Source organism: Astatotilapia calliptera, chromosome 4 (assembly GCF_964374335.1).
Source record: "Astatotilapia calliptera chromosome 4, fAstCal68.1, whole genome shotgun sequence".
Taxonomy (NCBI): domain Eukaryota; kingdom Metazoa; phylum Chordata; class Actinopteri; order Cichliformes; family Cichlidae; genus Astatotilapia; species Astatotilapia calliptera.
The window spans coordinates 4,772,408-4,795,280 of record NC_137425.1 but is presented as its reverse complement, the minus strand read 5'-3'; the positions used below and the strand labels follow the sequence as shown (position 1 = coordinate 4,795,280).

General features: G+C 41.5%; 1 protein-coding gene across 2 annotated transcripts; it reads left to right on the top strand.

Moving 5' to 3' along the window:
• Positions 1–373: 373 nt before the first annotated feature.
• slc1a9 (solute carrier family 1 member 9) lies at positions 374–20,722 on the top strand. 2 transcript variants are annotated; one of them, XM_080300118.1, is made up of 11 exons: positions 374–512; positions 7,225–7,380; positions 8,217–8,369; positions 10,202–10,458; positions 12,234–12,339; positions 12,450–12,576; positions 14,474–14,707; positions 15,467–15,661; positions 18,861–18,995; positions 19,150–19,588; positions 20,200–20,722. In XM_080300118.1, exons 2-11 carry the CDS (start codon positions 7,230–7,232, stop codon positions 20,404–20,406), a joined length of 2,004 nt encoding a protein of 667 aa, XP_080156244.1. In that variant the 5' UTR covers positions 374–512; positions 7,225–7,229; the 3' UTR covers positions 20,407–20,722. The 2 variants fall into 2 exon arrangements, with proteins under 2 accessions (XP_080156244.1, XP_026019903.2); XM_026164118.2 differs by lacking the exon at positions 374–512 and adding an exon at positions 5,302–5,416.
• The last annotated feature ends 2,151 nt before the right edge of the window (positions 20,723–22,873 follow it).

The following is a 22,873-nucleotide window of genomic DNA, read 5'->3' as shown; positions in this document are numbered from 1 at the left end:
GCCTCAGGGGGAAGCTGCTGAGCAGGTTTCTTCCATTCAGTGAAGAGTCATAGCACCCTCCTGTGGAAGGGAGGATAATGATGCCCCCCCCAAACTCCCCAAACTCCTAACTTGCAGAATTTCCATAATCATTTTAAAGTTGTTTCTTGCATCTATCTTCCACCTTCCGTGTGATTGTTGTCACTGGTAATTCTCGCCTGTCCCGTGCATTCCCCAAAAGTGTAACCAAAGTGATATAAAAGAGGCTTGTGATAGACACAGTCATGAAGGCTGAGAGAAAGGAGGGAGGGGAGGAGATGGGAGTGAGGGTGAGATGCAGTGGGGTGAGGTGGGGGAGGAGAGGGGCTCAGAGCATCAAGCTGTTGTATTAATCTGCAAATTTCCTCAGATGACGCAAAGACTGTGACTTCGCCTCCCATCCCCTCTTCGTCTTCATCATCTCCACGTCCCTGCTCTGCGTGTCTCTCCCGATGCCTCGCTCTTGTCGGAAGGGAGACAGCGACAGACAGCAGGTAAGCTCGTCCGTCTCCTTGTTGTCATTTTTTTATATTCTCCTCTCCAATCATTCACGCCTCGCGCACATGCGCTAAATTTGTATCATTTGTGACTATTCAGTGTTTAATTCCAGACACATTAATGGTTTGTTTCATCTTTTTTTGTGCAAAGATTGTGAATGTTTTGGGCTTTTATTTCATTAAAGACATTGGCTTGGGTGATTTTTCAGTTTTTCAACATGTGGGCCCTGTCATGTTTTATCAGATGTGAGTAAGAGGAAGAAAGATCAGAGAGGGATCAGAGAGGGATCAAAGCTGGAATAAGAAGTTTCCAAAAAGGTCTGGTGGCCAAATGAGAAGATGGATTTACTGTATGAAGGGAATGAGCTGTGTTAAATGTAGTCCTGCTGGAGGCGATAGAGAAATTGCGGCGACAGATCAAAAAAGGAAAAGACAGGAGAAGGAAGGAGAGCGAGAGGAGAAAAAGGGAGTTTATAAACTGCAGAGCTTTACTGGGGTGAAGAGAGCAGATGTGATAGACAGTCTGTGCTTAAGGAGTTCAAACAACAGATTAATGCACTCAGATTATCATCCGTGAGAGAGGAGGGGAGGGGGTGCGTGTCTGTGTGTTGACATGTGTTCGCACACGCACATGCAGACAACACCACACACACAAGAACTCAAGTCTTTTCTCTCATTTTCACTCTACCTATTCTCACATCTTAGCAAAATAAAGCTGCCACATTTATTGTTTGTATCTTTTGAGACGTTGGGATTTTCTTCTTGTTATTGTATATGTAACGCTGTCCAACAGATAGGCCTGAGACATAAAGTGTTAGTTGTTGATGTCAGCTTGTCACATCCTTGACTTCCTTTGAATTAACCTCAGGACACTTCTGAAATATTATCCAGAGCCTGCTCTTGACATGCCTAATTTCATTCTACTGGTGATCTTCAACTTGTGTGAACTGACAGGAAATGCAAGTGAGATATCTTTATGCACTAGAAGCCATTGGATTAGACAGCATTTATCAAATCCAAATTCGGTGCTGAATCTGATTATCTAGTATCAAAAGTTTCCTGTTATTCACTGTCAAACAGTCAAGAGGCAGCATCTAGACCCATGTGCGCTCACGTGTGTGTGTGTGTACAGACCTGATGTGGTCGACACTGACCTTCACTGACTGTAACCCCGCTGCTTTTGCGATCTGGTAAACTCATACACCAGGCATGTGTTTGAAGGCAGTTGTGCATATGTTGAAGGAGTTTGGCAGCGCTCTGCTTTGAAGTGCACGGACACTCGTGCTGTGTATCTGTCATCGCTGATATCTAGAATATGGGTGTCTGTAGGGAGAGAAGGCCTTGACGGCGTTTTTGCGGTGCAGCATGTGCGCGTTATCTCTTGTCTTTGAGTGTAACTGTTATTGTGCAGCTTTACAATTATGTGTTAGCAGCAGAAGCAGGCAATCTTATCCCACCACGGTTAATGTTTGAAAGCAGCAATCAAATGTGAATTACAGCTCAGTTCATGTTTTGCAAGGTAAAATTAGATCTTTGCAATACAAATGACCACCTGATGTTTTGTTAAACAACTTTCAAGGTTTTTAAGGCTCAAAATTGGCCTTTGGCAGATGGCCGAAACTGGTTCTGCCTCAAGTTTCTTACTATTAAAAGGGCAGCCTTCCTCGACAGCATTGCCAAGTGTTGTTCAAGGGAGTGTGTCTCATCTTTGAACCTTTCAACATAAAAGACTACAGTTGTTATAAACTGCTGTTATAACAAATTAAATTGTAGTCAATTGAAACAGTCTCAAAGTTTATATAGTTAAGACAATACTTAGATATATCTGTGCATTTTCCTATTTTTTCTGTATTTTATGCTCAAATAAATGTAACCCAACTTAAAAGAAAAATGCTGAGTGTATTTTTAATACAGTTCTGGTGATTTTCTGTCGTGGAACGCCATCATGGTCACAAACTCAAAGGAGAAAGAAGATTTGAAAAGGTCTTTGAAACTTTGAGCTAAAATGTATGTTTAGGAATGTTGAAAAGTAATCAGCAGTTTCCATTTATCCTGATGACCCAGAGGTGAAATGATGAGTTAATTATTTATGAGCTTAAAACAAATTTGAACCTTTATAGTCATTTTAAGTGAGAGACAGATTGTAAGATGATGTCATCTTCTCAAATCTGTGACTTTGCTGTTTTTTTCCATTTATGTAGCAGGAAGACTTCATGTTATTTGGTTGATTTTCTGTCAGACGATCATTGATTAATGCAAAAAACCCAAAAACATTCGCCAGCTACAACAGTACAACACATTCATTTTTGTGATATTGCATAATGGTGCTAACAGGATAACACACCCAGATCTTTTCATTTATTAGATATGCGATGGCAGTTGTGTGTTGTGTAGTTTATTGTGTTTGCTGCAGTGGCCATCCTCATCTCCCTCTGCTGAACAAGGGTGGTGGAGGGGCGGGATGGGGATTATATCTCGATCCGTTTGCAAGGCTCACACCAAACAATCAACCATTGGACATAATCCTCTGACACACCCGTACACACCCGGAGTTACACACACATACACACACGTGCACGCACAGATGGTTCCTTAAAATAAAATACAGCGTATATTTGTAACATCCACACACAGAAAATCTTTACATGGATACACTATTTGAATGCGAATGTTTGTAAATTTGAATGCGAACCTTGATTGAAAGAACAAAATAATTATTGATGGGAATTTAGTCTGTGTAGAAAGCACCAGTGAATCAGGTGATTTAGCGGGAGACGTGTACCTTTGATCGGTTTACATGCCGTCACACAGTGATCCCATCTGGATGCAGAAGTTCTCTTATAGTTCATGTTCGTTGCATTAAAAAGTTGAGCCTCTCCTACAGTTTATATATCAAAGTTGCGTAGAAGCGAAGGTGACATTCTCACATTTACTCACTTAAAAACCAAGAGAAGTTCACTTTACAACAATAGTTTGCGTGACTACAACAACTTTATCATGTCAAATGGCCAAATCGATTATTCACGGTCCTTTGTTGCTCACTTCAGATTTTAAAATGTACATTTTTGTTGTGTATATCTAGTGGCAGCCATGTTTGTATGCTGATTTTTAGAAGAAATCAAAAAGCTTGTACGCGGTGAACGTTAAGCTCGGAGAGTTAGAGCTGCATCTGTTTGATCTCTTGGATCAACGTCTGTGATCGAACGGTCGGATTATTTATGTGGAAGACTATGGGTGGAAATGAGGAGGGGGGTTGACGAGCCTGCGACAGAAACTGAGGTATTTCTCTCGAGCTGTACGCGCACCTTTTTATCTACAGCTGCTTGGGCTCATTTACAGTAATCAGAGCTCGCTCTTTGGGGAGATTAACTCATTCTGGCGTGGTGACCCGTCGCCCTGGAAGCCATGACGATTAAGAAGATGTGTCGTAAGTGCATGACCGCATGTGAAGACCGATTGTGATGGTTGTCACGCGCTGCACAGGTCATCATCACACATCAGATGGATGACCGCAGTGTTTACGCTGAGGGAACTCATGTTTATCCAGTCGCCATTACTCTGAAAGTCACTGTGGGAGGTTTTCTGTCTGGTGTCTGTATTTCGCAAAGAGGGCATGTAAACAGCAATGCTATCACTACTGTACCAGCAGGGTTTAGTGCTTCTTTTATTTTTTTATTTCTGCTCTGGCTTCACTCGCTTTGAAGTCACTCTTCCTTTACCGCTGTTTCAGCACTTATCACTAACATGTGTTTCCAGAGCTCTTGCAAAGATTTAAAGTTGTTCTCTCTTCAAAGGAATATGCGCCTGTGTCTGCAGCCTACCTGGCAGACTGGTAATACCTGTGTCATGTTGCTCTGAAATCCTGGATTACTGTAAGCTGGCTGACCAAACTGAATTCACTGACTTGAATTCTTGCATTTTATTCGTGATGTAACAGAAATTCCATGTGGTGCATGGCCTTTGCTCTGTATTCTGTTTAGGGCTTTTCAGGCAAGACTTTAGAAAGTTAAGGAGTCAAATTTAATCTTCCCAAACTGTAAATGGTCTCAGTTTTCCTCTGTTGAAAAGCAGCAGGTCAGCCCAACAAGAGTTGCTTCCTAGAGGCCAGATACATTTTGTCTTGAGGCAGCGCTGACATTTCCTGGAGCAGGAAATCTCTCTGTTGGGGAAGGAAGACAGATTTGCAGCACCGCATCAGGTCCTTGAGGATGTCTTTGCAGCTTACACTCATCACTGCTGCTCTCATCTCAGGATACATGCTGTTGATTAGTTTTTTCAAGGTCTCTTATCAGGAAAGGAGAGGATGAGAGATATTGTTATTCTCATAGTATTAGTCTTTTTCACATTCAGCAGGATTTTTGGTTTTTCTTGTTGTCTGTTTAAAAAGTAAACTTTACTCTTTCATTTTCTTCGCAGTAGCCCCTTTTGTAGGCTGGTCACATCTCAGTTTGAAACTTTTACTTTTTTGGGCTCAATTTTTTCCGCCTACTGTGGTCATTTAAATCCACACAAGGAGCGGACAGTTGTCGTAAACACTGATGAAAAGGTGAGAGACGTCTTTCTCTTATTCTCATTCGCATACGCAAGCAAATTGCATGTGGTCAGCTGACATTACCAAACAATGTTCATGCTAAGAATGGCATAAGGATTGAAAAGAGGATTTGTGAAGACTATTAAGAGGAACACCCTCCCCTCCTCTCCTCGGTACTCCATTCACCGAGGATTATATCTCTGCAATTGAAACTTGGCTGGGCGTTCTCCGGCCCTGATACGCACCAGTTTGGGATAACTCTGGAAATCCAAATTGGTGCTTGGACTGGACACAGTCACATACTAGAAAGGGGCAGAGATATGGCCAGAGGGAGCAGGAGGTGAGAGCGTGGAAGTGAGCACATAAAGCAGTAGGTATCTTTTTACACATCCTCCCTTGTGTATTGTTCTTTTGGTTAATGTATACGACTGTATGCCATCTGCTCAAATTGATGGATTATAATGATGTCTGATTGCAGCTATCTCATTGAGTCAGACTCTCATTGAGTCAGACAGTTTGTAAATGTGACGCTCATACTTGTGACAGGGATTTGGCACGACCGCGCTGCTCTCCAGATGTGTTTATGTACAATTAATGTTGAGAGATGGTAGCGGTGGGGTCTCTGAAATTTTCTTGGTAGACTGGAAACGTGTCGTGTTATTGGACAGCAAACACATTCTTCCTCCATGACTCATTGTTTTGATGGAAATAACTCTGCTTTATCTATCTATATATATCTATATCTATCTATATCTATATCTATCTATCTATCTATATATATAGATAGATAGATATAGATATAGATAGATAGATAGATAGATAGATAGATAGATAGATAGATAGATAGATAGATAGATAGATAGATAGATAGATAGATAGATAGATAGATAGATAGATAGATAGATAGATAGATAGATTTGAATTATTGTAGGTGTGATTTGGATTTATAGAGACAGCACACTTGGATTTCATTATTATCAAATTACTCTTTTCAGTAATGCTGTCCATGTGGTAATGCTGACATCATTCCTGCACTTCGGTCCAGGTTAAATATCTATTGGATGGATGCAGACATTCACAGTTTTTGAAGGACTCTGTTAATCCCTAGACGTTTCATTTAGCAGGCTCCTGACCGTGACAGCTTTCTATGAAGTAACTCAACAAGTATTTGATGTATTGCCATTAATTTTCACTCAGATATCAAATGGTGCCCAGAGCATTAATATTGACCCTCTGAGTTGTGAGTCATCATCTTTGACAACCCCTAACTCTGGCTGATTGGGACCCACACCCAATTTCACACCTTGGCTCAGGCGATTAGAGGATCATCAGGGGGTCCTTTTGTCCCTCTGTGGGGGGTCACTCCCACTAGGTTTATATCTGGGACTCTCCACCATTTGACCTTAGAACTGAAGAAGCTTCTCGGATGAGAGGTGAAACGTCTTCAAGTAACTTAAAGAAGTCCAGACGCTTTTCTTTGCAAGCTCCTTTGATTAGTTTGTACAGAATCTTTTCAGTTTAATAAATCCATCAGAAAAGATGGTGCACATTAAGCAAAGTTATAGATGAATTTGTCTTATCTTTCTGTTTTAAGAGAAATGTAGGTGATAAACATCAAAAACACCTGAACAAATGCTTTCACTGTACACAGGACTTCATTCAGAGCGTGTAACACATCCAGGGTTCACATCCTATTGCTTCTAGGGGGTCATTTTTTACCTCACTTTACCTCACTAATCAGCTAAATCTGTTCCTCTATCTTCTATCACCTCCATATTGTGCTGTATTTGGAGTCTGGCAGTTTCATCATTTTCCATTTAAAGGATGATGAACAGATTACATCTCTTGAGTTGTTTCTTCATGTCCTGTTTAGGCCTTGCCTGCTGTGTTTGAATTGCCTTCAGTTATGCACATTTACCTCCATTTAGAACCTAAACCAAATCCTCACAGGACATTCCTGTTGTGTGAGCCTTAGGTGCTTCTGGTTTTCACTAATCCCCTTTGAAAAATAGGCTCGACCACCCCCAGCGGTAAAGTGTGAAGCCTTGCTAGTCTACCCTTGCTATGTTAAACATTTATAGTCTAAGCTAATCAGCATTGCTATGAGATGCTGCAGTTTGCTTTACAAAGCACGTCGTCATTCAGCACTAAAACCCACCTTTTCCACTGTCCTCACAGACAGGATGACAAACCAGCCGACAGCCAACCAGTCCAACGCAAACAAGGAGAAGGAGAAAGAAAACCAGCGAGATGACAACACAGAGATTGCGTATAAAGATGCTGGCCATTGTAGCCGCAACACACACAACCTGCTGCTGGGACTCACGGTTATGGGTACATATGAAAAGAAGCACTCAGGCGATGCCATGATGAGGGCACAAGTTGAAGAAATACTGGAGCAAAACAAGCCTTTGTTTTGCTTTTATGCACATAGTTTAACACTCCAAATTCCCACATGTTTTACTGAATGACTAGAATTACAACTGAGGTTAGTTTTATTGTTAAAAAAAAGAAAAGGACCAATTTATGCTGCAGCAAAAATTACCACACGCAAACCTTGATGTAAATACTCCGAGATCATTTTCCCATGAGATGTCTTAGGCTTGTTGTTGTCTTTGCTCTGCCACTGTAAACACTTTGGTATGTTTCTCCACAGCTGTGTGTTTTGTCAAAAAAAGCCTGCAGAGTCAAGGAGTGTGTTATTTTTGTCTGCAATTTGTCACATAGATTTAAACCTTGATATGAACTTGTTTACATTTCAGTAGATGGCTCTCATTAGTCAGCGATCTCTTGCATCTCCAACGTTAAACACAGTGTTAGGGGCCCTCACAAAAAAGGCTAATGAGTCCGCCGAAAGGTTATAAACTGAGGGTGATTTCTGACACGGTTAATATTACTACTGAGTTTTACATATTTGTGACATTTGGAACTCATTTTTTAAACCAATATTCATTAGATTTTTAAATGTGCACATAAGGTAGTGTTTAGGCATGCGTTTCGAATTGTCTGGAAACTAAAACAATAGCCTGTGCTATTATGGGACTTTTTGAGGCATGGAAACATAGTATGCCTTTTTAATGGTTTGGGAAATGAATGCAGACATGATTGGCTAAACAACTGCTGCACAAAAACAAAACTCTGTAATTAGCTTATTTTTTTCCGCTCCTCAGGCGTCGTCATGGGAGCCGTTTTTGGGATGATGCTGCGGTACATGCAGGTGACAGACAGCGCCGCCCTCACAATGGTTTCCTTTCCTGGAGAAATCCTTATGAGGATGCTGAAGATGCTCATCCTCCCTCTTATCATCTCCAGCCTTATCACAGGTGTGGCCATTATAGACAGCATCATGCTGGTTTTAATAAGTTAAAAAGTAACCAATACTGTGTTAACACTGTAACGGGTGATTGTCCAGTGTGTGCATAATTTAGGGCACACTCATTGTCCCCAGTGATTACTAACCAACTACAACCTCATACTCCTGAACTTTAACCATAATAAACTAAACTAAACATGTTAATATGTTAACTGTGGAAAAATTTTAATTCTGACATTAGTAGAACTAATGGACTATTGCATGTACATGTAGTCTACAGGACTACGTGTACTTATTAGTCAGAAGTTACCATATTTGGACAAAAGGGTGGATTTCTGTTATAAGCTAACTCAAGCAAATTAACTCTACCAAGTTTGGTTAGGAAGGTGCATCTAAGACTGTATGGGAGCGTCACACAAACATACACAATGTAGGTAAAAGTATTGAGCCACTCCTCTTATGGTGTGTTCCATCTGAAGCTGGAAATTGGAATTTCGTAGTGTGATTTTTCAACTGGAACATTCCCCTCAAGTCGGACTTCCAAATCAGAAAACAACCCCACCAACCCTGACTTGGTGGCAGCCCATGTAAATATTAATGAAACTGTAAAACTCGTACTCTGCCACTGCACTGCCACTGTTGTGTTGATAAATAGGTCACAAATACACAGTTAATAAAAATCTGCAATCTACAATAAGAAGTGCCCAGTTCTGCTTAAAATCCGCCGTAAAATCTCTCCTTAAAAGAGTCCCAGTTTTGAAGGTGGACCCTTTGGAAATTAATTGCAATCTCTTCAGCTAGACTCTGTTTGTGAATATGCTGCATGTTTATAAGCACAAAAAAATAAAGAACCATTCCACTGCATTGCTAGTGATATATGAATGACTCTACCTTGCTAAGAAGCAAAAAGAAATCCAGTATTTCATAGCTTTTCTGACTTTGCCACTGGAACACAGTGAATTCAGGACTGATAGCTCCAGCATCCAGCCTCCAAGGCAAAAGCAATGCTGCATTAATTTTTGAATTCAAGTGTTTTCAGTCCCATCGTCACAGGTGTATAAAATCAAGGACCTACCCATGCAGTCTGCCTTTGCAAACACTTGTGAAAAAATCGGTTTTTCTAAAAAGCTCCCTGAATCTGCTTGTTCTCCTTAAACAAGATTCCACCTTTGCAACAAGTTGGTTTGTGAAATTTCTTGCATCGTAGATATTCCACAAGCATCTATAAGTGGTATTATTGCAAAGTGAAAACATTCAGTAATCACAGCAGCTCAGTCATGACGCCGCAGACCTATAAAGTAACAGAAACAGGGTCAACAAGTGCAAAAGTCTTAATATCTGCAGCGTTCCAAACCTCGTCCAGCATTAACATCAGCACAAAATCTGTATGCTGGGAGCTTCACGGTATGGGTTTCCATGGCTGAACAGCTCCTGCACGTGTTAAGGATTTAAGTAAGTAACATGCATTTTAAATGCTCGAATTAAGGAGGAAAACAGACGTATAATATCAGTTATGTATGCTCTAATATTTCTCTTGTAATTGGATAAAAATACTCCAGAAATCATCAAACTCACAACCAGTTTAGTGACTGAAATTAGAAAACCTAGCAGGTAGCTAGCCAGCTAGAGCCACCTGAGTTGATTCATGAATTAGCATGTGAAAAGCTAAAAACTAAAAAGCCAGCGGTTTATCCAAAAAACATGTATCAAACTTTAAACACTCTACAGGAAGTATTTGCACTTTAAAGTACTGGGAAACTCGAGCTTCGAGGTAAAGACGCTGTTATTGACTCTGTGGACTTGGACACACGTTGTTTTACATCTGTTGTCTGTCTCTTGTAGGGCTTGCTGGTCTAGACGCGCGCTCCAGTGGAAGGATGGGTAGCCGAGCCATGGTGTACTACATGTCCACCACTGTAATCGCTGCCGTCCTCGGGGTCATCCTGGTGTTGGGGATCCACCCAGGGAACCCTAAACTGAGGGGAGGCAACTCATCATCCACATCCACGAAAAACCAGGAAGTCAGCAGCCTGGACGCTTTCCTTGACCTGATTCGAAACCTCTTCCCAGAAAACCTGGTGCAAGCCTGCTTCCAGCAGGTACCCTCTACATTAACCATCTACTGCTTCATTATCTTGGCTCATCTTGAACCATAAGCTTTCACGCAAACTGAAAATGTTAATATAAACATAGCAAAGAAAGATTCTTGACTAATACGTTTCCTTTTAATAAAACGCGAGTGTTTCCCAGTATTGCTTTGCTGGGACTTTCAGCATCAAAGCTTTTGGTAAGGCTCTACATTCCTTATATGAAATTTGCATCATTCAGCTTTAAGGTGATGATAATCAAACTACACTGAATAGAGAAAGAAATTGGTAAATAAATAATATCTGAAGTTTATTAAAATTGTATTTTTGTTTTTCAAGATAAATTTCCTCTTTAATTTGAATGAATGTTCACAGACATCGCTTCATGTGCTTCATGTTAATAGTTTACTAGAAAAACCATTGCAAACTACAGATTTAATTTTCCAAAACTGCTACCACTTGGATCCTGAATTGTGATTGTTTTGTCAGCGATTGTCAACAATTATTATTGCTAATAATTATTATCCAAAGTGTATCATATTGGAAAGTCTTGCTTGTGCCCCAGGCCACATTTGAGGAGATGAACTTTTCTGGATAAGGGATTACTGAGCAGTTTGAGAGAATGAAGGACTCGGACAGAGTTCTTAAAAACTTATGGTTCTCCAGAGAGGTTAGCTGTTCTCCAAACTTCATACGTAACAATTTTTACATATGCTGTCTGGACTGATTCAAAGGCTTCATTTGGCTAGAAAGAGGCTAAGAGGCCACGCAACTCTTTGGACTGTTGGAGGAAGCCAGGGTACTCACGGGAGACCTCACGCAGGTGTGGGGAGAGTATGCAAACTCCACACAGAAAGATCACAGGAGTCAAAGCCAAACCCATCCCCAACAGGGGTGGGCAACTCATTTTCTAAAGGGGCAACATGAAAAACTGGGACTGGTGTGGATTGCTGCAGTAATACACTTATAAAATTAAATTAATATTAAACAGAAATGAGTTCAGATCATTGGTGCAGATCTCCACAACAGTTCTGGGACAGTTTGTTGCCCACCCAGGGCCCAGAGTGTGATAATCTAGTTTAAAACAAATACTAATATAGAGCTTATCAACTGAACCACTGAAAACATGTCTTACATACTAAAAGACGATAAATCAGTGCCATTGCAATTCATCAAGTCATTTATAAAATAGATCTAGGGTTGCTTTTTTCCATTCTTTGTAATGTATTGTGAGTTAGTGCTAATGGTGCCGTCGAAGAGGGACAATTCAGGAAGCGGCTTGTGTTTTTGTGATGCTGCAGTTGCCTTCTTCTGTCCAATCCTGTTTTTTCTGTCATGCGTGTTCGTCTGAATGATTAGAAGTAGTTGTCTGTGTTTGACTGGGCGATGGTCAGCCGTCCTGCAGCTACCGCTAATCTCTTTACAGCTGCAAAGCCACATACTTATTTAGTGCAGTAAGGCATCTGCTGGTGAACCGAGAGCTTTATTTCTGTCTGCATCTTTATTTTAAACTGCGTCTTTGTTCATATTCATCAGGAATTCAGTAAATTCATGTAAGTCATTATTTAGCAGCAGGGAATTGTCCTCCCCCTTTCAGCCTTTTCGTCTCCTTTTTCTTTCCCTTTGTTGTATTTATGTTTCTCTTTTGCCTTTTCTTTAAACAGAAATCAGAGCACGTCGTGCCGCTGCCAGAACTTTGTTTGTTCACACACAATGGGAGTTACAAAATCTAAGCACCCCAGCACAAACCACAGAATAATCTGAATGTCGCCCCGTGTTTCCTTCAGGTTCAGACGGTGCTGAAAAAGGTGCCGGTCGCAGCAGCAAACCAAACTGAGCCCATATTAGTGAACAGAAAAAAACTGGAATACAAATGGGGCATGAACGTCCTCGGTGAGTTGATAACAGAGTTCGTATTGCGAGACGCTTGCGTTTTCCAGGTCTCTTTTTGGTTATTTGTTCTCATTTTTCCACTTACTCGCTTGCTTTGTGTTTTCGTCAAGGTTTAATTGGCTTCTTCATCACCTTTGGGATCTGCATGGGCCGGATGGGCGAGCGTGGGAAGGTCATGTGTGACTTCTTCAACATCCTCAATGAAATTATCATGACGATGGTGTCCATGATCATGTGGTCGGTGTCTTGTATTCCTTCATTCGTATTTGTGTGTCTGTGTTTAAAAAGTTCGTGCCTCTGTTTTTCCTCTTGGTGGCCAACGTTTGACATTTTGGCGATACCACATACAACGGTCGGAGACAGTGATGGATAAGGCGAAGACTGTGTGCTTGAGGCAAATTGTGGGAACAAGCAGCAAGGTCAGATAGAAAAAAAAAACAAAGAGGAAGAGGGAGAAAGTGTGTCAGTGAAGGACACAGACAGATGGAAAGAGGGAGAGGGTTTCCCTGGGACATGCTGGAGTCTGTGGTATGCTGGGGAGTAGCAGGAGCCGGGGCCCGGAACGGCGTTGTGGGCTCCCAGGGGAGCCGTGGTGGAAGATCTCCAGAATGTAATGGATCCATCGATGACAGAGGAGCTACTTGATGGCAGAGCAGAAAGTAGATGCGGGCAGGAGGGACGTAAAAAGATGTGTGTGAGAGCAGTGCACGTCTTGAGGCTTCACAGAGCCCAGGCAAGTGGCGCAGAGAAAGTGTAGCGGTACTCGGAGCGGGGATGGGAAAGGAAAGGAGGAGTAGAGTAGGCGGTTGGACGAGAAACAGCAGGATGCTTGTCTCGCAGCTCCTCTAAGCCTCCTCTACATGTGCAGCTGGACACCAAAGGAACTGTATCATTGTCTGTATCACTCACTCAGTGTAAACAGATTACTCACGGGCTTATGGTGCGAGCCAAACACAGAATCCAGTGTATACAAAAAGCACGCATCATACAAGGGGCATATCTATCAAATCATATACATGGCATACCGCACCAAACAACTGTCACTGGATGCCAGCTGACCTGGGAGAATGCACCGTCTCATGATGGGACAAGGATTCGCTTTAATTCAAGTGTCCCAATAACTGCAGTCTGTATTCATGAACAGGGACAACTGCTCTCCAGAGCTGGAAACCAGAGATCCAAGCATGTGTCCTGTCCCCTTGCAGAGAAACGTGCTTCTTTGACAGTGACTAAAGATTTATGAGGTGGCGAAAACGTTGGCCTGACATTAAAAAAAAGTAACAGGGTGGCTACAGCTCCTTAAATATTCTTAAAATATCTTAAATTCATATCAATTTATAAAAGGCTTTGTAAAATTTATAGTCATGTCACCACATGGATTACTAGAACACAGTGCCACCATTTCTGCGGCATTGTTTATTGTTCTGCTATCCCTTTTAAATGTGTTTTACATGTGTAAATATAGTTAATGGCAACAGGACGCTTATAGGCTAATTATTGACTTATTTAATGGTTGTTGTGTCAGAAAACATCTTAAAATACTGAAATGTGATCCTGGCAGTAACATGCAGACATGGTGAGTTCACTGACAAACAGCTATGGTGGTAACCACCAATAACTCTTAGTGGTTGAAGCCAGTTCATAGAAATATTTAATAGGACAATAACACTGCATGTGAAACATTTTTTTTAATGTTTGGTACGGTGACAATGATTATGTTGTTTTCACATTAACACACACTTGTGTTCCTAAACAAAGCCATTTTTTGTCTTTTTATTTTTGTGTGAACTTTTGTGCTTGACTATATATATAAAGTTTGTATTTTTCATTACAGGTTTGATCTTAAATATTATTTTAAAGAATAGTAAAGTAGAAAGAGTAGGTAGCCTTCAAAAGACCTGTGGACACCTTGTCTTTTGTTGTAATTCATCCATAATTATTAGATTAAATTCAGTCAATCAAATCAAACAATTTCTGCCTTCAAATGGCTTTGTTGCTTATTGGACAGTTTAAAAAAGCAGAAAGAAATATTCATGTACATACACATATATAGTGTATACTAAATGGAGTTTAATGGAACATGAACCACAATCAGTCCCAATCAAATAATTTCTGCTGTGATGTCTTTGTCCAGGTACTCTCCTGTCGGCATTGCCTCTCTGATTGCGGGAAAGATCGCAGCTATCGGGGACCTGGAGGTGGTAGCCAGGCAGCTGGGCATGTACATGGTGACTGTCATTGTGGGTCTGATGATCCATGGGGGCTTGATCCTACCCGCTATATTCTTTGCAATCACCAGAAAAAGCCCCTTTGCTTTCTACTCTGGGATCTTCCAGGCATGGATCACAGCCTTGGGCACTGCTAGCAGGTATGACAGCTTGCAGGAAGTGCATATGTATGTTTGGAAGTCGTCTGTTTGGGCATGTGTTCACACATGTGTGTCACATATTTCTTTTACAACACGTATTGCTTGGACAGCTGTTGTAGTTACCGTGATTGATCGGCGTAGCCTGCTACTTGCTTTCAGCTATTTGGGTTAAATCTGAAAGGCCTGAAGGCAAAAATCTGTATTTATGCAGCTACACTGACAAATCAGGACAGCAGAGCCAAAGCGCAGGCTATCATAGACGAGTCCATGTCGGACAGATTCTGTGTTGTAAGTATCTAAGCCTTCGGATTAGTTGCCACCAGCCAAACTGGCCCCGCTGTATCCTGCCCGGCTTGGCTTGGCCCAGCCTGCCTGGGATTCAGCATTGCTGCTGAAACCAACTGTTATTTTGGCACATTACTGAGGCTTTAGTGAATATGGGTAATCCTATCAACGTTTTCTCTAATTATATTATGACCCGACCTCAGCGGGGCCGGGAATCAAATTCCTTTAATTCACATGTTGGAGGATTGAAACAGTGGCCTACCCCAGCTGTTAGGACGAGGCTGTCGGCCGACTCAAATTTCTCCTGCCTTTTTTAATTGTTGTCTCTTCCCTTCGCCCTCACCTCTGCACTTATGCCTTTCACCACCTGTCTGCCTATTTTATATCCCTCAGCAGACACTTTGCGCCTGCTCCGAGTACATCTGCACCTTTTTTCCCTCTAACTCGCCTTCTTGTGTGGCCTTCTTCTTTCAGCGCGGGGACATTGCCGGTCACCTTTCGCTGCCTTGAGGAAAATCTGAAGATTGATAAGCGTGTGACTCGCTTCGTACTTCCCATAGGTGCCACCATTAACATGGACGGCACTGCCTTGTACGAAGCCGTGGCCGCCATCTTTATTGCCCAAATGAATGACATCACCCTGGACTCTGGGCAGATCGTTACTGTCAGGTAAACCACATGGTGACTTGACTCTCATGACTCAGGTTTCATTATCAGAAAGCAGCACCGCTGGGGCGCCGCTGCTCTTTCTCCCACATCAACTATAAGCCTTTAATAGTTTCCTTACTTGGCTGCTTCTGAAGATGCCTTACAGCATCTTTGCCAGCCAGCTATTCGTTTCCAAAACCAAGAGCAAAAAACATTTATCTTCTACTTAACCTACTCAGATTCCAAGCACTGCTTTTTCTTCTATTTACATTTTTCATAAAAGAAACAGAACAAACCAAAGTGGTTTTAATATCTATACACTGGACCTTAACCAGTCCACACAGCGGTACAGTGGTTAGCAATGTAGTTGCACACAAGAAAGTTCTGGATCTGCACCTCGAGGTCAGCTGGGGCCTTCCCGTGTGGAGTTTGCATGTTTTCCCTGTGCCTGCGTGGGTTTTCTCCGAGTGCTCCAACTTCCTTCCACTGTGCAAAGGCTTGCATTTTAGGTTGATTGGTCTCTCAGAATGGGCTCAGGGTGTGGATATGAGCAAGAATGGTTGTCTTGTCTATCTGGTTTGCAGCGCTGTGATGAACCGATGACCTTTGCAGGAACCAACATCCCTCGCTCAGTGTCATCTGGGAGAAGCTTGAGCTACCCTGCAACGCTAGCTAGGCGTGCAGTTTATAAAGAGGATGGACTGACTTTTGTAGAAAGTATCCAGTATACAAACATTTGCATTGATTATTTCAACACACAGAATGTTTTAGTTACCAACAAAATCAGAAGTGACGCAACATGAGATGGCAATAAATAATAAAACTTTATGCATATATTCTGATTCTACATATACATTTAAATTTGTGCTGATATTGACGTGAAACGCTTCATAATGCTTAAGCATGGATGTTGGAGCACCTTTGAGGCCCTTGTGACAAGCTGTTTGTTGTCTTTTTGTTGTTGTTTACGCCATCAGCTGAGTAAACTAGGTGATAGAAGGTCATGTGTTTAGCCAGAGGAAAAAGCACCTGGCACAATTTACTCACATGCTGTGGCCAAAAGCAGGATGGGACAGGAAATTGTGGGGGTGTGAATGTAAACATAAACCGATGTGCACATTAGTGTAAGTAGCCTCCATCACGGTCTCTGTCACCTGATTGCACCAGAACAGGTTCCTTTTTTGTCCTGCTCTCTGTTATTTTTCCTAAGAAGGATATTAACAAACAATATTCCCTGAATACCGTGTCAGCCCGTCCTGCTGTAAGGTTTTTGTGTCAAAGTTCATTCTGATTCAAATATTAGTAAAAAGGGAAAAATATCAATTATGTTCTGACTCATCCTGAAGTCTCTCGTCCTGCGTCAAACATAGATGAATGGAAAGTGACGTTTGACTTGACTGTATATAAAAGATGGACATGTTTTGGAACCAGAAGTGACTGCAGCTGGACAAGAGGAGCGCTAAGTTTCCAGCTAACACCTAAAGCTTGTTTAGCAATCTGCATCTGTAGCTTTTATGCCTGCACAAATACCAGCTGATTAGTGTTAGGCAACATTCAGATAAATTACAAATAATTTCACTCATCAAATGTCTCGGTGCATCTTTATCGAGAAACCAGCAACACAAACACATTGGAACTCGTTCATTCATTTTCTTTTCTGCATTTACAGAAGTGTACAGTCTGCATGCTTTAGTTCATTTTCAAACAACTTGCATCAAGTATGTTACGAGGTATAGAAATAAATATGGAAGGAAGTAAAGAAATATTCATCTCCCATTTCTGAGGTTTGAGCAGGAGATTGGATCCAGTCTGCTTGGATCAGATTCTGCTTGTTGTGGCCGCGGGTTACAAATAACGCTCAGCACTTTGAAGTTGTTTATTGTGTGTCTTTCATCAACGGCTGTTTACCACGAAATCGAATTTTAAGAAAATGCTGTATGGTTTTTGTGTGATGAAACTGAAATAAAATCCATATGTACTACATAAATCTGCCCCACTTAATCTCCCAGTCACAGCGTGGTGATAATTGGCACTGCAGTTTGTCAGACACAATTGAGATGTAACTAATAACAGATGAATAGCTTCATGCAGTAAATATCACAGTTTAGAGCTGTATCCAGACTGGCTGGCCTGCAGGCCCCTGTGGTTACTGATAATTCTCTAATTGCAGACATGCAATGACAAGCAGCATTTTTCAGAGTCTTTAAAGTTTTACTTTAGGAAACATCTTTTGTTGTGGACAGAGGAACTGAGTCCTTTCTATCCTCATGTACTTTATACAAGCATTGCATTGATGAAATACACGTAAATGAGCTCACATAAATCCGAGACTTGTTGGTGTGTGATGTTGAGAAACAGAATACTGGACCACTCCATGTGTAAATCTTTGTGGGTGGAGACAGATTAGGGTTTTTGATTTTTTTTATATGGTGATATTATAAACACGTAAAACTAAAACTCACCTCTCGCTACAATTTAAAGTCTTTAACTTTAAGCTAATTGTGCTTTTGGCTGCCATATGACTGACTAAACATGCTGAATCAGCAGTGAAAGCATGAATTGGTGAGTTCCAATATTAAATGTGGTTTCGGTTAAGCCTTTTCTGGTGTTTCAGTGGTTTTTGAGCACAATGGTCTGGTTTTACAGTTGGGTTTAATTATTTTTTCATATATTTTTTCCATCACACATCTCCTTTTGCATGTGGAATTAGTTCACTTTTGCATTTTTCAGTCTACCATTTTTGGCGAGTGTTCAGAAAACTATGAAAAAAGTCATGTCTGTTGCCAGCCCACATCACTCAGCGGATACAACTGCTATGTAATCAAAGAAAGGATATCTATTGGAAAAACTGATGGAGGCCATGCTATTTAATTTGCTTTAGCTTAGACCTGTATTACTAGGTAGTACTAGACACAGAATTTAAAGACACCCAGTGTGTCCTTTGATTTATGCAGATAGGAAAAAAAGGCAAAAAGAGGCCTAGGGCAGCACAGTAGTTACAGGGATGTCTGACACTTGACTCAAGCTGAACTATTAGGGAGTGATGAAAGGGTTGCACTTGATTGATTGACTGATTGGAAAAGGCCATATGTGCATAACTGTGAAAATGGGAAAAAGCCAGAATCGTCACTAAAATCACGATTTGATTATCTCTGCCTGCCTACAGCACATTACTGCAAGCATGATTTAAATATACCTTTTTCCCATCTCTTCTCTCCAGTATGACCGCCACACTGGCCAGTGTTGGAGCCGCCAGTATTCCTAGCGCTGGACTGGTAACCATGCTACTGATCCTGACAGCTGTCGGCCTGCCTACCCAGGACATCAGTCTGCTGATCGCTGTCGACTGGCTGCTGTGAGTCAGGTGTCTGATGAGCAGGCAATAACAAATCACTGCTCTGCAATCCATGTTAGGGTGCTAGAATTAACGTATGCAAGAGGTTGTGAAAATGTTGGTATCACTAAGACGTCGTTTCACTCACTGACACTGATGCCATTTGTCCACTCAGTGACCGAATGCGTACCTCCATCAATGTCGTTGGCGACTCATTTGGTGCCGGGATTGTGGATCACTTGTCAAAGACGGAGCTCACCGAACTTGATGCAGCCGAAATGCAAACGCTCCCGCAAGAGGGGGAGCTCGATTTCGTCCCTCCGCCGCCAATCCTCACGGAGATGGACATGGTCGACCCTCTCAAACCGCCCGAGCTGCCTCCTCGTTCCCCTCGCCCACCCAAACAAAACCACCACAGTCACATACTCTCCCAATCCCACTCCATCACTTACTCGCCATCCCGTTCTGTCCGGTCTCCGTCACCACGCTCCATCAGTTCTCCCTCTCCGCGTTCCGTCTGTTCCCACTCTCCCAGGCCTTTCCGTACTCATTCCCCACGCCTCCTGCGCAGGACAGAGCCAGGATATTGTGTCCTGCCCAGCCATGACAATCAGGTACGTACTTTCTACCTTATACTTTAAAGACAGATGGCAGTTAGTACATACATTAGAAATCTAAATCTTCTTGTTATCCTTGTTATTTAGCATAGAGTTTGTTGAATATTACGAATATGTGTCTATAGTTTTGTAACTTGTAATTGACCAAATGTTTGATGTTTTAATGTTTTAATAGGGTCATTTTACCAGTTCAGTATAAATATACCAAAAGCTTAGCCTTGACACTACTCTAAAGGCTTTTTTTTTTCAATTCTTAGCTCTGTATGACATCACAGAAACCCCACTCACCTGCTGTTAAAACCCTCGGATGCATTAAGATAACTAAGGAGTATTTTGAACTGCAAATCATGTAAAGCTACTCTAATAGAGTATAAAAAACCAAAAATAAAACTACAGAGAAATTAATATAATATGCCCACTTTATCATGTATATTGAAAATGCATCAAATATTTCTGGATGCAGATAAACACAAAGCCTTGAACCTAATAATATGACTATGATGACATCATCCTGGGAAAGACCTTTAACATTTAGCATGTTTAATTTAAGTATGTTGGTCAGTCAGTGCAGGCTGCATGATCTCATTTCGGTCTCTTCACACTCTCAGATTCCCACACTGCCGCGCTCCTACAGAGAGAGAGAGAGAGACCGAGAGAGAGAAAGAGACAGGGAGCGGGAGCGACTGAGGCGAGAGAGTGAAACTGAGGAGGAAGAGGAGAGGGAGAGGGTTCTGGGCGAAGTAAGCGACGGTGAGGAGAGCGATGACACTGCTTACGATCGAAGGCACACCATCCCGCCGTGCGACCTGCCGTGATCAGATTTCACCACCAGCGTGTTTCACAGTCGATTTGTTTCCACTTTTACGACAGGTTTTAACCACTTTCAGCTTCACTCTTCAGTGGAGGTACAGAGTGGGTTGCATTGCTAATTTTTCAATGCACGGATCTTAAAATGTCATGATGGCAATGCAGTGTAATATTCCCAAGAAGGCCCTTAAAAACCAGGCCTGAGACTTTTGCCCTGTGGTTGGATGCTGAAAGAGTTTCTTTTCCTCCTTATCTTATCTACTCCAGTCTTGATTTATCATTTTTCTTCTGAAATCCACCCAAACCTAAAATGTTCCCAAACGCATACACGTCCACGAATTCAACTGATGCCAGAGAATGTGAGTCTGCTCTTGATGAAAAAAGTCTGCTGGTGCTCTCACCAGCCTTGTAACGCACAAACAGGAATTCATTTTGCTCAGATTCCCTTTGCTTCCCTTTAAGGAAGTTTTAAAAAATTTACTTTTAAAAGAAAAGTTTGACATTTTGAGGACATTTGCAGTGAGGAAAAATGTATTCACAGTTAAAGACTAATATCATTAACTGTAAATATATGTAGAACTTCAGGTAGCTTTCAGTGGAAAACGGCTGGCCTGGTTCTCTTTCAAGGTCATAAAACATTTACTAGCACCTTTAAATCTCATTAATTAACAGGTGATGTCTTTTTCTAACAAGTTTAAAAGCTGAATTTAAAATGTGCACTTTTGCTGGATGTTAAATTTTTCACTAGAGTGACAGTTTGATCCTTTCAAAGTCTTGCATTGCAGGTGGTCACCAGTACTGGTGGATTTACTTCACTTTGGAGATAGCCAGGATAGCTGATTCCTACTAGTGTTTTGGCTGAGAAAACTAGCAGGTAAACTGTAGCTTTATAATTAGTATACTGATAGAAAGTACTCGTTTTAATTCTGCTTTATCGATATAGTTCCAAATCAGAACAGTAGTCAACTCAAGGTGCTTTGAGTTGACTACGTTTGAGACCCTATCGTATTTTGGAGCGAAAAACTCCAGAATCCAATGATCCCCTTTGAACAAGCAGCAGGTGACAGTGGGAAGGAAAAACTCTCTTCTGACAGGAAGAAATCTCCAGCAGTGCCAGACTCAGGGAGGAAAGCCATCTGCCGTGACTGGCTGGGAGGTTGGGGAAAAGGAAACAAAGGAGTAAAACGAGATGCTTATTGCAGTCTGAGCCTATTGCAACTTAACTAACGGATGCTCCAGGGTCACCTTGTCGGAAATGAAAGTAGAGTTTTTCACACGTGAACTGACTGCAGCTATGAAGCTTTTCTAGCTGTTACCAAATGTAAATGTGGAAATATAAAAATGCATCTCAGTCATTTCATTTATTAGTCTATAACTTGCCAGCATGAGAATACAGAAGGTATGTGGTTTCCTCCTGCATGCCCAGGCGCCACTCGAATTCAAACCAAAGTGAGAACCAGACTAAAGCAGATTTTTTTCCTGTTTTGTGCTACACGTGAAAACTCATCATGTGCGATGAGTTTGTGCGTGAAAGCCGCGAGACAAATAGATCTTCCTATTTAAGACAGCAAATATCTTTCAAAATGTTGAACTAGTCCTTTAAAAATGCCAACTGATACTTTACATCTGGCAGGCAGTATTTTTATACAGTTCTCTTTACATGTTTATCCTCAGTGCTCTTTTACCTTATTCCCTCTGACATCAGTCACTGTTGATGTTAATATTGTCTATATTATCTAGGGTTTGTATTTTCTTTGTTGTGGTCTGGTGTGTGAAATGATGAATTTTAGGCCAGAAGCTGTTTCAATTTTGTTGTTTGTTTAAATTTACTTGTTATTTTACTCTTACTTATTATTTAAATTTGTTAATTGCTGTAAAATATCATCTTCTGTCCCACTGAACTGCCTTTCATTTCAAATTGAGCTTCATGAACTGCCTCCCTACATCCTTGAGTCTCAATGCAGAGTCACAGGTCCAGATTGTGTGTATACTGTATGTAATAAAATCTTAGAGATTTATTTAAAGTAACTGCACTTCTCTTGTGTTTCCTCTGCTGCTAAAGGAACTTGTGCAATCTGTGGGAGGATTTGCAGTCAAAGGGGGACACGCGTCAGTGTTTGGTGACTAAAGACAGTGGAAAAATCCTGCAGACAAAGATATTACTGAGTGGAAAGATTGCAACACACACATAAGCAGAATGCACACATTACACACGAGGCTGTAATGAGACAAAGACAGAGATACCAACACACTTAATCCTCTCAGTGAAGAGTTAGAGATGGGCGAGGCAGGGGAGAGTGATGGATGGGAGAGGAATCGGTAGGCGGCAGATGGCCAGAAAGACGTCAATCCTTTTCATTCTTCCCAGACAGCATAAGGGCTTTGTGGGTGATTGCAAGCAAGGCTGACGTTAGCTCAGGGACACGTCAGAGAGGAAAGCTGAGCAGAAAGGTGAACCCCCCCCCCCCAAAGAGC